Source organism: Stigmatopora nigra, chromosome 19 (assembly GCF_051989575.1).
Source record: "Stigmatopora nigra isolate UIUO_SnigA chromosome 19, RoL_Snig_1.1, whole genome shotgun sequence".
NCBI lineage: Eukaryota > Metazoa > Chordata > Actinopteri > Syngnathiformes > Syngnathidae > Stigmatopora > Stigmatopora nigra.
Window position 1 is genome coordinate 5264774 of NC_135526.1, and position 16797 is coordinate 5281570.

Here is a 16797-nt window from a genome sequence, read left to right on the forward strand (position 1 = left end):
CATTTTCTGCCAACAATATTGTTGTATTCAGCCATCCTATAATAGTTATATCACAGTGAGTGCTGCATGGCAGTAAAATGAAGTACTATATCCATAGATATATACATCTAATGTGATAGAAATGTTTTATATAGCCTCCAGGTCTCGGAAGGTGAAATCACTTGGCAGCGTAATCAACTGTCCAAGGACTCTGTGAGTAAATTAAAAGAAATCAATTAGATGACTAACACAAAGATTAAATATGCCATTTGTCTTGGGGAGGATTTGAAAGTCCAGACAAGAGCACATAAAATTCATTTTTTTCAACATAACCTTCAGGTGACCAGTTCGAATATATTGCCTTTTATAGACAGTGAAAATATTTTAAAATGCTCCAATGACAGCAACATTCCATGACCCAAGTTGGGGATATCGATTGTCTTGGTATTAAGGTCTGATTATCTCCTTGGAATCAATATTCGACCCTTTGACCTTCAATTACTCTTCCTAATATGCTTAGTCTCTCATTGTCCAAAGCACCAGAAGAACAATTACAGGCATTGATCAAGTATTTGACATTTGAGAGGTTTGAACCTCACCTAAACATCTTCATTTTCAATAAGTATGTAATCATAAACATCTCTTGAATCTGTTTAAAATCCAAAATAATGATTCCTAGTTAGTAGAAATGTTAAAGAATGCTCTATATCTTCCCCTATTTGTGTTTTAGTATCCAAAATATGTTATCCCAAGGCGTCATGTGTCTTTAAACATGGATTATTGTGCTTGTATGCCTTCTTTTGTTCAAACAGTAGCGTTACCGCAAGTCAAATCGCAACACTGGATTGCATTTGTATGCACTCGCACACATAACTAACACAAGGCCTCAGGTCTTGCGCCTTATGACAGTGAGCCATGAATGCACCGCTAAAAAATCCTTAATGGCGTCCAAACAAACCACATTATAATCCCATCAATTCACCAGCATACTATCCTTCTAAACAATGTTCCAAGCCTGTCCCTTTTGTTTTCCTGTTGTTCAAGTTTGCCAAGCGACCCATTCATTTTCCAAACAGCTAATCCGGTTTAAAGTGGCAAGTGTTGGAGCACACAAGGCAAGGCTGAGTGACCAAGGACGTGTCAGTTTGACAGTCTATCACGTAGAGAACCCACGCACGCGCATTCCCTCACATTCACACCTTCCAGCCATTTCAAGGTCTCCCTTGGACGACGATGTGGGGACGAGGCCAAGAAGGGCTGAGATGATTGTACTTGTCAGCTGTCACTGACCTGCTTGTCGACATCTCGACACGTAATAATGCACTGATGTTAGACAACAGCAGAAGGCATCGTTGGCGTGGAACTCTAAATGGTTTTATTATTTGTATGCACAAGTGGGTCAAAAATGTGTCATGTTGTTTTTTGAAAACTATGTTATTGTTTCATATTTCAGGAATTCTTTAGCAAATACATTTTTTTTATATCTGTTCCTGACTTAGCTTTAAGGAATTCGAACTTTTGTGTTAATATCCCAAACTATAATCCTTGCAAGGGTGTCAGACTATCAGTTTTTTGAATTAAAAAAAGAAAAAATGGATTAAAAATTACGATTATTGATTTAAAAGGGGGAAAATCGGGAAATGTAATATACTCTATACTCTTCATTTTAATTTGATCCTAAAACAGAAAGTCGGCACTCATGATTTACTTTCCCGGGCCACATAAAATAGTGTGGCGGGCAAGATTTGCCCCCCGGGCCGCCACTTTGACACCTGTCGTCCACAGTAATTTTTTTGGCCCATTTTTGGAACGGTGTGCAATCAAATCAATAGTTTGTGGCCATAATAATGTCGTCTTTAAAAGGGGGTGGAGAATGTGTTGTCTTTTATTCAGTGCACACAAGCTTTGAAAGCACCTCTACAATCAATCTGTAAAATCAATGAGCTGCTTCCACTGGCAATTCATTGTTTCACATGAGCAACACAATGTTTTCGATGTCTCACTCCCTCATTACAACTCTTCTAAGTGCACTCCAATATTCCAGCTCTGGACCAAATGTTATCTAGTTTTAACTTTCAGCACCAAGACAACGGTCGCTGTCCGATGATTTGGTGCTGAATCCACTTTGAATTGAAATGAGTTTGTCACTAGTAGCATTCGATACCGTCAATGGCAGCCAATGAGTTAACTAAAACTGCAACGTTCTTAAAACTGAGAACAAGCAAGAATACACAAAAAACACCTCATTATATACGATTACTATGTATGCTGTCTTTGTCCTACCTGCAGTAAAGTAGATCACTTTAATGGTTTTACTTGACAATTCCATCGGAATCCAACAGTGCAAGTATTACACTTGTCAGCAGGATTCCTTTGCATCTTTATTCAGAAGAGAAGGTCATAAAGGACGTAATACCTCATTTGTGCTCCTCTGAAAGACAACTTGTGTATCCTGATAAAAAAGAAAAGAAAAAATGATTCATATTTGCACTCTTTTTATCCATCATTATAAGCTATTTACCTTTTGGGGACTAATATTCATTAGTCCTCAAAGGGCAAATGAAAAAAGACGGAGCTTCGATTACTGTATAAGCCTTTATTTGTAAAAAGTCTGTTGTTTGAATGATAACCCTTTTTTTTTTTAAATACCACATACTTGAACACCTTGTATTTGTAAAAAAAACACATTTTGTTCAAACACCTTAAAAAGCGGATTGACACCATAACATTAATTTGCACCGACAACAAAAGAAAACAAAAAATACAATATCATCATACCACACAAATGTTGATCTCCATGGGTACCGATACTCCAAATGAAATCAAACACCTCATTAAACAACAGAAATAAGCGCCCCCCTTGTCAACAAAAAGAACAAAAAATGCATTTATCTTTCAGTGCAGTTTTAGCAGATGAATTACATTTTCCTTCCCGTGATCCGACAACAACAAGAATAACAATTCATAACGAATGTAACAAATACAACAAAGAATAAAAGAACACAAAAAATGACGCAAATCATCTCCAAAGAAAAATGCAGGGGCTCGTTTGGTTGATTGTGTGTGTGTGTGTGTGTATGTGTGTGTGTGTGTGTGTGTGTAAAATGTGTGTAAAATGTATACGTGCATGTGTTTTGCCAATTTCTATCAAGAGTATTGAAGTGGTCACGGAGGGCGGCACAAGAATTTGCAACTGGGAAGCTTGTGGAAAGCGTTGCCATAAAGCAATCAACAACACACCATAATAAGCAAAGGCAGCTCCTTACAGGGAAACACACTGTGCAATCACATGGCTTAAGTTGGACGCTACAGGTGGAGCATCCTTTACATCCTTTGTAGCTGAAGGCTGACTGAAGTAATGAGCATGCTTAACCGGATCAAACCATCATTCCAAATGCTGGTTGACTTTGCACAACAAGGAGGAGTACTGTGTATTTTCTAATGAATGGCAACAACATGTACATTCCCTGTTGATGCGTGATGTGGTTTTTGTTAAGAAAGGTTTACCAAAGCTGGCTGTAACACAAAGTGCAATTGGAGCATGTAAACACTGTATTTTTTTTCTTTTATTTCACCTGTGCTGAATCATAGGATGCAGAGAAATGAAATAAGACTAGGTTAAGAAAAGAAACCTTTTAAAAAAGGTAAAAGGTCATGCACAACTAAATTGGGGTGTACACAAAATAATGAATGCACCAACTAAAGTTCTTCCAACAGTGAGAAGTCTGCATGTCAGCCTTGGTCTGGGCTTTGGTGGATGAAATTTTCCTGCTTTATTTCCTCTGTTTATGCTTATTTTTAAAGGGTATTTAGAGTCTGGTGTTAGGAGTGGGTAACTGCAAGCCAGAAGGAGAATTTTTTTGCCTTTATAGAAAAAAAAAAGAAGAGTTCAAGTGTAGACGGTAACTCAAGTTGAGAAAGTTAATTAAGTCATTAATTAACCAAGAGTGAGAGACATCCAATCCATTTAAAGTGGGTCGAGTAATCATGTTTCACTGCCTTTAGCGGCAACAGTTGTCCAATTCAGTTGAACTTGGGGATTGGCTGCTAGCCTTTCCATTCAAAAATGATTGGACGCATATTAAAAGGATGAATAACAATAATAAATATATATCTAATGATAAAAAACAATGTTGAGGCTGCTTTGAAGAGTAAATTGGTGACAATAGGCATCAAGGGGTTAACAAATACAAATCTGGGCCTAGCCAAGGACTGTTTTAGTGATTTTTTTTAGACAGGTTTGCAAAGGGCAGGGACTCCTTTGCAAACAGTTAGCAGGTTTCCTAACATTCCCTTTAAAACGATTTGTCCTTTTTCTGAAGGAAGGTAAAACCAATTTTCTCAGTGGAAAGTCGACGCACAAAAAAAGCTATGATATGCATTATGACGACTGCCTAAAATCCAAACTAGAATATCATTAATATGAACAGTGCAATGTGTGTTCCTGAGAAAGAACTACACTAACCGCCTCATTTGTTTTCATGTGTGTATGTGTATGTGTGTGTGTGTGTGTGTGTGTGTGTGTGTGTGTGTGTGTGTGTGTGTGTGTGTGTGTGTGTGTGTGTGTGTGTGTGTGTGTGTACCTGCGCTTAATGATATAACCTGATTCATAAATGTCAGAGAAAACGTCAATGTGACAATTGCGTCATTTTTGACATTATAACGGTATTGTGGTTATTTTCTCTGTGGCCTCAATTGCGAACATTGAACTTTTACGTGACTCATTACTACCTTGGACGCACTGTAGCGCAACGTATTAACTTTTAACTGTTAACTCGCGTTAAGTTCTGTTGTTGGCAAGGGAGCAGCTGCACTAGAACTTGGCTACGTACCTTGCTCAAGGGTACACATGAGAGCTTTTTTTAATTTTTGTTTTTTTAGTTTGTTTTCTTTTTTTGAGGAGCAGGAAAGAACATCCCACTCGCCTTCTTAAGGCATATCCTGCTCCTCTAGCCTCTTTAAAGCCGTCTCGGCCATAATGCCCTTTTTGTTTTCTAAAAAAGATAGACTGTACATATTTATTTATGTCTAAATAAAGGAGGAGGTGATTCAGCGATTTCGTCCATGGCTGAGGTAAATACTCCAAGTACACTGTGCTGAAATTTCCTATAAATCCCACACTTGCTTCTGATGTACAAATAGAAAATTTCATTCAAGTTGACGCCATCCCATTTGCTGACAGTGAGCCAAAGCCTTATTTCAACATCCGCTTTCTTATTTGTGGGTTAAGGGGGTATCTGGGGAAAGGGGGGGATTCAGGCTAAACGTAATCGTCTCCACAAACTCCATCACTGTGAGAGGACTTGTTGAATTCTCCATTATTTTGTCAACACTGTCATTTTTTCCCCTTTTCTTTTTAGCAGAAGTTTGCCAATGCTCGAGAAGCTGTCCATGCCATTAGCAGTGAAGCCAGTTGATATTCACCAACTGCCGTGTTTTTCAACATGCATTAAGAACTATTAAAGTGAAAGATATCATATGTACAGTACAATTCACATGTAATTACACATATACACTAGAGGCAAGAAAAGCTCACATTGAACTCAGATCAGCACCCCCCCACCACCCCCTTCCCTCCCCACGCGCACACGCACATACCTTGAGCACATTTTAAATGAAATATACTGTATAAATTCTTCTATAAGCACAAATATCCAACACAAGGTTTTCTCACAGCATCTGGGATGAATGTGATAATTCCACACCCGGAAAGCCACGACAGGTGAATATCATGTGATGTATGCAAGGAGGGGAAGGGGGGGGGGGGGGGGGGGCGATTTTGTTAAGTGGAAAGTAGAGTGGGACTTTTGATACTTGAGTTTGTTTTTAAATACAATATCCTTTTAAATTGCATCTGGAGGGAAATTAAAACTAAAGTGTGATGTCAAGTGTACTTACACAATGGCAACATGGTCTGATATTATGTTAAATTTCACATTTGCTAGGAGAAATTTATATTTTATAGTGTGGGGCTTTAAAATATAATAAATGTGTGTGTGGAGGGGGGGGACTTTTGTGTTACCTTTAAAAATGTCTCTACTTAAATACATCAATGTAAAGTACTATGAACTATGCATTATGGTACAGGGTAAACTCCTTAGTAACCACTTTAAACAATATGGTTTGGTAGATTTTTTTAACCCAATTTAAGAGATTAAAACTGATATCACTATCATAATTTCATATTTTCACTCTCCATTCATATGACTGATGAAATATTGGGAGTGATAATTCCTACTATAGCCCCAAGTGGAACACCAGTGACCTTTGACCTCTTCTGTTTGAAGACACCCCACCCAACATATTTTATGAATTCTCTATATGTTCCTCACTTTTCCTGCGGGTGTAATATTAAAGTGTTGCAAGGCCATTGTTCTTAATAGTGTTTAGTGGCCCTATATAATGTTCCTACAGATGCAATTGAAGGACATGATCATTTTCTGCTACATAGGCCTGGCCCTGGAGATATTTCACTTCTATTGGAGTGTCTTTTGTGGTGACAAAGCACAGCCGACAGTAATGAAGCCATTCCACTCTGAATCCAAATCGTAGGCTACATTTTGCATTTAAAGAGTAGAAGAAAACCCATTCAGGACAACATTAGACTGTCATTTCAATTTGATGCATACAACAACAAAAAACACGATATGGATGACACTATATGTTTTGGCTTTGAAATGATTAAACCAGCTCTCAAACAATTCCAGGTAATGACGTTCAATACCGAAAAGATGCTTAACGAACAAACGACATATACATCTGGTCTGATATGTCAACTCTGTTGAATATAAATACATACCTGTAACATATTTACCATGGGTTAGATCCGCCGAAATCACATAAAAGCCATACATCAGTCCTTTAGCGTCTGCCCTCGCGCCAGCTCTTTTTCTCAAACACAAAGCAAGATATGACGTCAATTAACGCTGCATCTATAGAGCATGTAACTCAATCAACAAGAGGAAATAAAACAATACAAATATACTCTCATGGGAACACCTACTGATAAAATGTACACAATGTTATTCTTTTTTTTTTGTCCCCATTCCCCGAACAATCAAAATGAGTAATGTAAAACTGTCACTTTGATCTGAAATAGCCTATCTTTAGAACATTTTTTCCAACACTCGGGAATCACAGTATTTTCCAAAGACAACTCCTACTATCTACAATAATTAGCACTTATTTTAAATCAATAAGAATAGCGACACCCGCCCATCACCTGAAAATAGAATTTAAAAAGTTGACTGGTGCACCAATGTGGCGCTCAATCATCTGGTGATTGATGTCTGATTTAAGAGAACGCTACCGCTTGAAATAAATGTAAATTGAACATAAAAAAGGTGAAAAAAAGCGAGGAAAATTATTTTTTTCACCAAAATAATGTTGCTGTACATGATGGAACCAATCAGAGAGTTCTGTGCACTTTGTATCGAAGGGCTACGTGGGGGAGGAGGGGGAGTGGGGGGTTTGGGGGAGGTGTTCGAGGACCTTGCTGGGCTGATGCTGCGGCCGATTTTCATGAGCTGCAGATTACAATGAGAATCAATAAAAAGTCAATGTCTTCAAAAGTCTTCTTTCTTAAGAGCTTGCACTTCTTTTTTTTCTTCCTCTCTTAAATTTTCCCACTTTTTGTAGCAAAAATATCATGCAGTCTGTAAGTTCCAAAAATCCCTGCGGGGGGGATCTTTTTTGTTTGTTGTTGTTGTTGTTTTTGTTCATTTGTTTGTTTCAGGAGGCAAAAAAGGAACTCAAAAGCCTTGAAATTCGTCTTGCGTTTTCCACCCCGAAAACATTCAAGTCATCCTATTAATACTTTGTACAGAAAAGTCCTTCGTGTTTTGCGTGTGTGTATATATAAATATAATATACTGTATAGAAATATGCATATACATATGTTCAACGGTGTATGTGTATACATATTTTGGGACTGTATCAAAGCCAATTTTCATGTGCTCTCAAAATATGGCCCATTATTCCTAGTGGGATGCACATCAATTGACGTAGTACAACCAGTAGATGAGGTTGAAAAATCCAAAAGTGATTGGGAATATGACCCGGGACCACTTGTCAATGGTGCTTACGTCGGACAGGTTGGGGATTTTCAACTTGAGCTTGGACGAGCGTCGCCGTAGTCGGCAGTTGGCCCGGCTCCGCATGGCGCTCCGATCCAACGAATGGTGACTGAAACCATCTCGTGGCGTCATGGGCTTCCTGAATTGGACCCCGGAGCTGTCAAAGGACATGACGGAATTCCGAGAGTCACTAACGCTGCTCCCCACGTCGGAGGGCATCACCTCGTTGTTCATTTCCAGAGTGGTGAGGAGAATGTTGCCGTACGCGTCCACCTGCGATCAAACGGCGGAAAAAAAAAGAAAAAAAACCACGATATCAATACAGGCGCTTCTTAACCAGACAAAACATCCCGTCGTTATTAAACGCCGCAAGATTCCGCACCCTTGGCCCATATTTTTTTGAATCTCAGGCAAAATGCAGAGGTGGTAGGGAATGTTTTTTTCTAGCATGCTAAAAAAAAATAATAGACATACACAGATGGAGTCCAAACACTGATTCCAAAAAAGGCAAAAGCATTCATATGTACACAAACACTGTATACAGTACTTCATAACAATTCATAAGACAATGTAGATTTGGAGGAAGACCAAGGTAAAGGTCCTACTTTGGTCTTATCCTATTTAACATGCAATAAATATTGGGTTTAGAATTATGAAAAGAAAAGAAAACAACATAAGGAAGTATTGGCACATTTGCACTTTTTTTAGATGCACAACCGACTCTTTTGGAATCAGTTTGCCGGTTAAACAACTTGAAGCAAAAAGAATGATAGTGAGGGATGGCCTGCAGCTTATATGATTTCTAAATACATGTACCCCAACTTTTCTTTGTTCCTCGAGATACAGATTTCTTCGCTGTGTAAATGACCTGAAGGTGTTGGTTTGAAACGGCACGGAAATGGAGTCCTTGCAATGTGAAAGAAACATGAAGAGAACATTAAAAAACGACTATCAAATACTGGAAAGTAAGCACATTTTCATTTGATTACACAGTGCATTGGAGACAGAAAAGCTTAGCGTTAGTATTTACACACAAAAACAACAGGCGTCATTCAATCTGACCATTTTCTCCCCACAATTTGGTCTCTAGAAATAAAACATCAAGATTAGGGGTGGGAAATGATGACTAAATTCAAGGCTTACAATAAAGATGAACTTAAAATGTGTGCGTACTACAATTATCAATACACGAGTAAGGAAATGATGCTATGATATTCTAAAATAAAACCATTAAAAAGAAAAATAAATAAATGGTCATTTGCACTTGCTTACTCACAGATGAGAATATTTATTTTGGTAAATAAATAAAGTCACTTTTGTAAACAAATGAGGGTCTTTCTTAAGTCTTTACTTAACATTGTTAGATAGATATGCCATTAATTTGTGCTAGAGGTCCAATTTATTTAAGATAGGTAGGCCAAATGAATCACTGTTGTCAATGGGAGCCAATGAGTTAACATTTTAATGTTTTATATGCTATATTTAGTATTTTAAGGCCAACTTTTTGGGAGCAATCGACGCATCACTTGATCAATATATTGTCCCGCCCCTAATCGTGATGCATTTTGTCAAGTATGTTAAGTTCAATGTAGCAAGGTGAGAAGGAATGAAGCCAACAGTGACAACTACCTAAATAAGAAATGAGAATGTTTATACCACCGTCAGGCTCAATGAATCGCTATCTCAGTGAAAAGGGGCGCTGCTCAATAAAAAGCAATCAGTGCTTGAGAGAAAAGCAATGGATGATGGTTGGTGAATTGGCTGTGGTGGCAATACTGTGCTCCCACAAGATTACTGTAGTTAGCAACGTAGACAAAATAGCAGTGACGAATGTTCAAATATACCATTTGTTTTTTTTTCTTATTGTCTTCCCAACTTAAAGCCTGACTGACAGAGTCAAGTCAAATGTAAGAAAGGCGGCAGATAGAGATGCAAACCTGTTCCCTTAGGCGCTTCTCTTCGTATCGTGTGCGTTCATTGTTGACTTTATTCAGCCTTTCATTGATTTTCTTCTGTTGTGCCGGGCCCCGGCCAAAGAACACATAATTTACAAAGGCATATTCCAGCAGGGCCAGGAACACAAAGACAAAACAGCCCATGAGGTAGACGTCAATGGCTTTCACGTAGGGGATCTTTGGGAGAGTCTCCCTAAGGTGGGTGTTAATTGTCGTCATGGTGAGCACCGTTGTCACACCTAGATACAACATACAGAAAAGAATAGAATCACTTTTTAAAATTCCGACAGGTTTAGCAATCCTATTTTTGATGGATTAGGGCAGGGATGGGCAAACTTTTCGGCCCAGGGGCCATATTGGCTTTAAAAAATTGGACAGATGGGCCGGGTCAACACAATATACGATACACATAAAAAAGTGCATGCGTTAACAGTACATATGAAACATAAACAGAAAAAAAGGACTAAAGTATTCACATATTTATCACTCATCATTAGAGTAAAAAGTACAAAGTCAAGTAAAAAGGAATGTATTAAGCCTAATGGGCCGTATGTGGCCCGCGGGCCATAGTTTGCTCATGGCTGGCCTATACTATTGAGGGTGGATAGGCTCTCTAAAGATCTTGATGTTGTTAGGGGAAGGGAAAATGGGAAACCTAGCAAACACCTACTTGGATGAGAGATTAACATATGAGCTACAGGAAATCAATGTAAAAAAATCCATTAAAAAATTTAAAGTTAGAAGTACAGTGTAGTATTGAGGGTGGTTCTTGGGTATCACGTATACAGATGTACAGTACTTACCCAGGGCCACCCGAGCTGCAGAAGCATCATAATTGATCCAGAAAGAGACCCAGGATAAAATCGTGATCAAGATGGAGGGCATATACGTCTGCAGGATAAAATAGCCAATGTTCCTCTTAATCCTGAAACTCAGCGAAAGCCTGGGATAAGAACCTGTAAGCAGAAACAATGGAGTCAGTCTTCAGCCCCGATGAGAGCGCAAAGCGGGGAAAAGAAAAGGGGGGTACGCGTTAAGAGCTCCAAACTGGGAACTTGACAACGTGCAGGGTAGTCATTTCTCCGTTTGTTCAGATGGAGCACTTAATTTCCCCAAAGCGATGGATTCCTTTCCAGGGACAAGTTCGATTCCAATTAAACATGGCAGAAAGTCGCAAACACGGCAGATTTTTCTGCAAGCCCCTATCTCAGCAGGCCCGCTCCAGCATCCCTCTGAGACTTGTCACAGTGAGCAGCTCGCTCGCCGTTTCCCCCTCGCTCGCTCTGTCCTCTAAACATTACTGAAAGGCCATTTAAAAAGGTGATTGCAATGCACGACTGCACACCAAAAAGGACAAAACACATGCTTCTTTGGATCTACTACTATACTGCCTTCGGTCACTTTGGGAAATGTTTTTTTGCTGACATATGTCAAATACTTGCACCACATTTATATATATAAATCTCACAGTTAGATTTAAACAAGCAGGCATATAAAAAATGCTGATGCAAAAAGCAATAAAAGCAACCAGGCGAGAACTCTGCTTCAGCTATATATTGACTTATTTATAGTTTGCAAACTCAAAAGATGACTCTAAATATAGTTAAATGCAACACTACACTATCTGGTTTTACTGCTAAATTGTACTTCTGGAGCAAAAAAATAAATAAAAAATGAAAGAAAATGCTTAGGCGAGGAGCTCCACAGTGACGGATGACCTCATCATTTGCAGACTGGTATAAATCTTTCAAAGAATCAATACTTTTTGCATATGTGCTTCATCAAATGGGAGACAAATACTCAAACAACATCTAAGAACATCTAAGATTCATTCTGGCAATTCATTTTAATGGAATTCACTTGGACCAAACATGATGACTACATTTTCAACTTACTTTGGTCTCTCCTTTTCAGTGCTATAATACATAAAGGCTATCTGCAGTGCGTTTTAATAGGAAAATGCAAAAGACTGCTTAAGTATGCTAATGTTTTGTCAACAATAGACGTCCAATCCAAGGTCAAAATGCCAGCCGATACATCCAATGAATGCCTTGTAAATATTGCCAAGTGACAAAACCTTGGCATTCCTCTTTTTTTTCCATTTTCTGAACATGGCAGACATCTTTTTATTATTATTATTTTTAATCAAAGCAGTCAATGGCTTACCTGTCGTAAACCTTACTTCCTTGGAGACCAATCGGATGTCCACAATGGAGAACTGAGGTAACTCTAACTTATCGACACCCGTCACAGCGCTGTCCCCTCCTTGCCAGAAGAACACAATGTCATCCGTGGTGTATCCATCTGAAGAAAATGGAAAACAAAACAAAAAACACACACACGCTCAAGAAATAACCGTGAAATACAACAATGGTTCTAGTGAAAGGTGCACGGTGCAGATAACTACATTTATCCCTCTGATAAATGATGCACTCTGCCCTAACCTGATTCACTTGTGGGCAGATGCCTTGACTTTTTAGAAGCGTTCCACTGAGCAACGATATTACAAGCTACAATGACTTCATTGAGACATTTGTTATTAGCACACAAAGACAAACTCTGCGCAAACACACTGTCGACTGCAGTTACTCACACTGGAACGAGAAGAGACACGCCGTATTTGGCTTCCACCCACCCACACATGAACCACACACTCCACCACATAGTTTGTTGCTAGTCAACATGGCTCATTTCCTCGTGGACGCATACACAACTTATCTTGTAATTATGAATGATATACAAGCAAGCCTTGCAAAGCCTTGCATGCATATGTGTCTGTTAACCATTTGTGGGACCCTCATTGACAGCTAAAAAGAACAACTGTAAATAGTTTCCTAGTTAAAAAAAGGAAGATTTCTCTATTTAAAATCTTTATTAAATTATTATTAACCTCAGTCTTAGTCCGGAGAAAGTCCCCACCTTGTGGACTTCCTTTGAGTGGCTCCAATTTTTTTAACTAGGTCTACAACGTCTTGTGTCTCTCGTGTCTGTCTTGCTACTGTTCTAACCTAACCTTAGGTTTGTTTTTCCCTCTGTAAAACGTTTGTGCAGACCCCCTGCATTATAACAACAATTCTTAAGCATCCCTCTTGTTGGTAACACCCTTTCTTGCTTCCCATCCATCATGAATATTCATCAGCATGTGTCACTTGGCTGTTCTGCACATTCTCAGCTGGAAGCGCAATCAAAAGTGATCACCATTGTAGATTTATTTCCAAGGGGGCCGTATACATCTACTGCAGCCTGGCCTTTCAATGCACTTTTACCATATTTTACCTTGAACGAGCCACATACAGATTCAGTGACATTAAATTCACCGAGGGGACTCAGAGTCAATAGCTTTCAATCTATTTCTGGATGGCCTCATCAATCAAACTAATAAGAGTGCACAATTTACAATCTCACCAAAATTCTATAAGCACACATATCAGGCATGTATTATGAAGCCCCCTTTTGAAATCCTGGAAATAATCTCTAAATTCACATTGTTCTATTTACAAAGAATACAAATGAATGCTTTTAGTTAATGCATTACACACTAAAAACAAACTGCTGTACAGTGAAGCATATATTGATTTTTTTTCCTCATGAGGTGAGATTGCATCTATATCAGGTTTAAAATGGCACTCAATCAATATATAATCACCATTTACTACTTGTACAATAGGTACATTTTGCTTAAGGTTGAGGAAAAGGTATTTTATTGCGCGTGGTGTATGTAAACAAAGACTGTATGAACGTGGTGATCAATTTTAGTTGAATCGATAGGTGCATTTGTGTATTCTTTGCATACATTGTTACCAATGCATCAGTTACAGTATTTTTGTTTTTATGGGAGCAGGAGCTATGTAAACATTAGCATTTACTTACAGCTTTCAATTTCCAAGGTGCAGTTTTGTTCATCAAGAGGGTACCTTCTCAGGTCCATCATACAAGCAGCAGTGGTGGTTATCCTGCAGGTAAGGGACAAGAACAAAACAAACTTTAATAAGATTTCTTGGCTTTCTCTACAAATGACAGTACAAGTCTTATATGCCATTTTATGTGCTGGAAGCGCTTTACAACATCTCATTGGCCCATTGGCCACCGGAAGCAATTTAAGGTTGAGGGTCTAGCACAAGGACTGCGGGCAGGCAGAGCTGGGATTAAACCGCTGACCCTTACATCACTGGACGGCCCCCACTTTACCAACTGCACCGCCCAAAGTTAAAAGATCCTAAAAAATGGCGACCACTCCTAAAATATTTAACTGACAGTACTTATTTCATTTTGACATGTAGAAAATGAACTAAACACTTAACTCTTGCCGTCTTTTACCATGGCCTAACCATTGAAATCTCATTATACTGGTACAATGACAATAAAAGCATTCAATTCAATTCATTGGTACAACCTGTTGCAATTGAAGCAATGGAGAAAAAGGAGTAAAATGTCGCCCCGATGCCGACGATACAAGGAGGCGGGGGGAAAGAAGGCTAGTGAAGGAAATGTGTGTGTGACCGGTGTGCGATATCTATTATTCAAAATGACACTGAGCTGCATTGTGCTGCACAAGCATTCTGCTGCTCAAAGTGCATTTGTTACCCCTCTGCTGTGCTACACCTCCCCGCTGCCTTCACAGCACTCCCCCGCCGACTACATGGAGTGGGGCGACACACTGCTGATTCACTGTGAGTGGAGATAACATCAGGCCTAATTACATAAATCGGAGAGGTCACTTGGCAATTAAACTTTCCATGTACAAATTTGCCAAAAAAGCAACCCTGCCATTAACAACATGTCTTACTCGTGTGCTTAAAGTAAGCCTGAGGAGCTGTAATGCGGAACAATATATCGTTTTAACAATGACTGACATTTGGGGCAACAATTTCTTTTAACTGTGTTTGCAAACCTTGTCTGGGAAAGACATTGGTTGTATGCATTCAGTGGATTATAGGATGGATAATGAAGAAGAAGAAAAAAAACAATATGATATGTATTGTACAGAATTCTAATGCATGTGCATTTCTACTCGTCAAAAAAAGCTCTAGTTATTGTAACTTTCTGCTGTGGAGGTGGACTCCAGACAAGGAAGACAACATCAGATGCATGAGCAACACTTCTGACACCCACACAGTCTGCTGATGCAGCGTACTTGCTCAGAGAATACTACAATATATACTGCCACCTCATCGGAACAAAGAAAAACAAAAAATGTGCCCATTTTTTGGATGCTAGAAAGCCAATATACCCCAATTTGTTAAAAAAAAGGTTTTTTTGCATTCTAAAACGCCAATATACCCCAATTTGCTAAAAAAAACAGCCTTTTTTGCATGCTAGAAATCCAACATACCCCAATTTGTGAAAAAAATTCTTTTTTTGCATTCTAAAAAGTCAATATACCCCAATTTGTAAAAAAAAAAGCAAAGTATTGTGTCGGATTAATAATTGCAAGAAAAGGAAGAAAAGCATGAACGATATTACTATACAGTATATAAAGTCCCAAAAAAACACATTCAGGTCAGTTTTGCATTATGATTGGTTGCAGAATATTCACCATGTGACTGTATATGTATCCAATAAAGTGTATCTGCTTAAAAAGCGCATTCCTGAAATGGTCCTATGGACAGATTCAAGGTCTTGATGCAATCTGCTAGTAAGCATTATGCACAGGGTGATAATAAGAAACAAGCACCTCTGCAGATGTTCAGAGGACAAACTAATGCCAGAATTCGTATCAACAAGATTCCCCCTTTTTTTTGCAGCACGCCATCAGTGGATGCGCAAGTGCAGCTGTAATCCCATTTTCTTCTGGCTGCCATCCAATCTTCTCAGCTCGTGATGGTACTTTTATGGCTCCGATGGAACCTGGCCTTCCCAAAGCGGTGCAGGCGGGAATCTTAATTCAGATTAGGAAACCGTGGGGGCTTTTGGGGGCATTTTATCGGGATCTTGATCCATTTTACGCCTCCTTTGTTTCAGGGTAGAATACAACCAGAATTCCAGTGGGATTAAAAGGTAAATCTCACCCTTGGAATAGCTAGTCATGGATTTAGGACTAAAAAAAAAAGTGGAATTTGTTGTGGTGTCACAACCAAGATTAACCTTCTTTTCAGACTGGTTTCATTTCTTGTGTGCTTTCTTTTATTTTTATTTGTTTTTTTAGTCTAGTATATGATGCCTAAAATAAAACTTACTAACATGTTTGTCTTGCTTTGGGTCTATTGTGTTGAACAAGCTTCAGTTATTAAATTGATTAGCTTTTTTTACAGACATCTTCGGGCAGAATTATTTGCAATTTATGGAGGAATTCATCTACTTTTGCTTTAAGGCTTACATTTGTAAGACAGAGACAAGCAAAATTGTCCAGACACGATTTACCTCGAGGCCCGTTATATGTTTGCTTCTGATAAAGTAGAAAAAACAGCCATTCACAGTCCCAATTATTGCTTATATACGTTTAGACAAACTTGACCTCCTCAGTCCCTGCAAATAAACTTTCTTGTTTTGATATAATCTTTGTGCTTGCTGGTTTTTCAATACTTACATCCCTAATTAATAAGAAAATAACACTATTATTCATTTCAAAATTAATTGCACCATCCATAATAGCCAATGATTTAAAGGTTATTTAAATAGAAACTTTAAATTTCACAGTACTGGCATTTATTTTTATTTTTAAGGCTGGTTCATTTATAGCCATCTAAAGAGTCATAAAAAGAAAAAAATAACACTTTTTTCCTTCTTTGTCAAAACAAATTCAGTAATTTAGCGTGTCTGAACACTGATTGTCACATTAATAATTCATT

General features: G+C 38.5%; 1 protein-coding gene across 5 annotated transcripts in view; it reads right to left on the reverse strand.

Moving 5' to 3' along the window:
• Positions 1 to 2278: 2278 nt before the first annotated feature.
• gabrb4 (gamma-aminobutyric acid type A receptor subunit beta4) overlaps positions 2279 to 16797 on the reverse strand; it is a 91135-nt gene continuing 76616 nt past the window's right edge. For 3 of the 5 annotated variants that reach the window (XM_077740576.1, XM_077740577.1, XM_077740572.1), the window contains 6 exons: positions 13880 to 13962; positions 12176 to 12313; positions 10813 to 10965; positions 9992 to 10248; positions 8871 to 8960; positions 6631 to 8327 (listed from right to left, as the gene is read on the reverse strand). In XM_077740576.1, the coding sequence (XP_077596702.1) occupies positions 7974 to 8327; positions 8871 to 8960; positions 9992 to 10248; positions 10813 to 10965; positions 12176 to 12313; positions 13880 to 13962 (1075 nt within the window). In that variant the 3' untranslated portion in view covers positions 6631 to 7973. Of the gene's footprint in view, positions 2432 to 6630; positions 8328 to 8870; positions 8961 to 9991; positions 10249 to 10812; positions 10966 to 12175; positions 12314 to 13879; positions 13963 to 16797 lie in introns of those variants that run through there. The other 2 variants (XM_077740574.1, XM_077740575.1) reach the window with 2 other exon arrangements.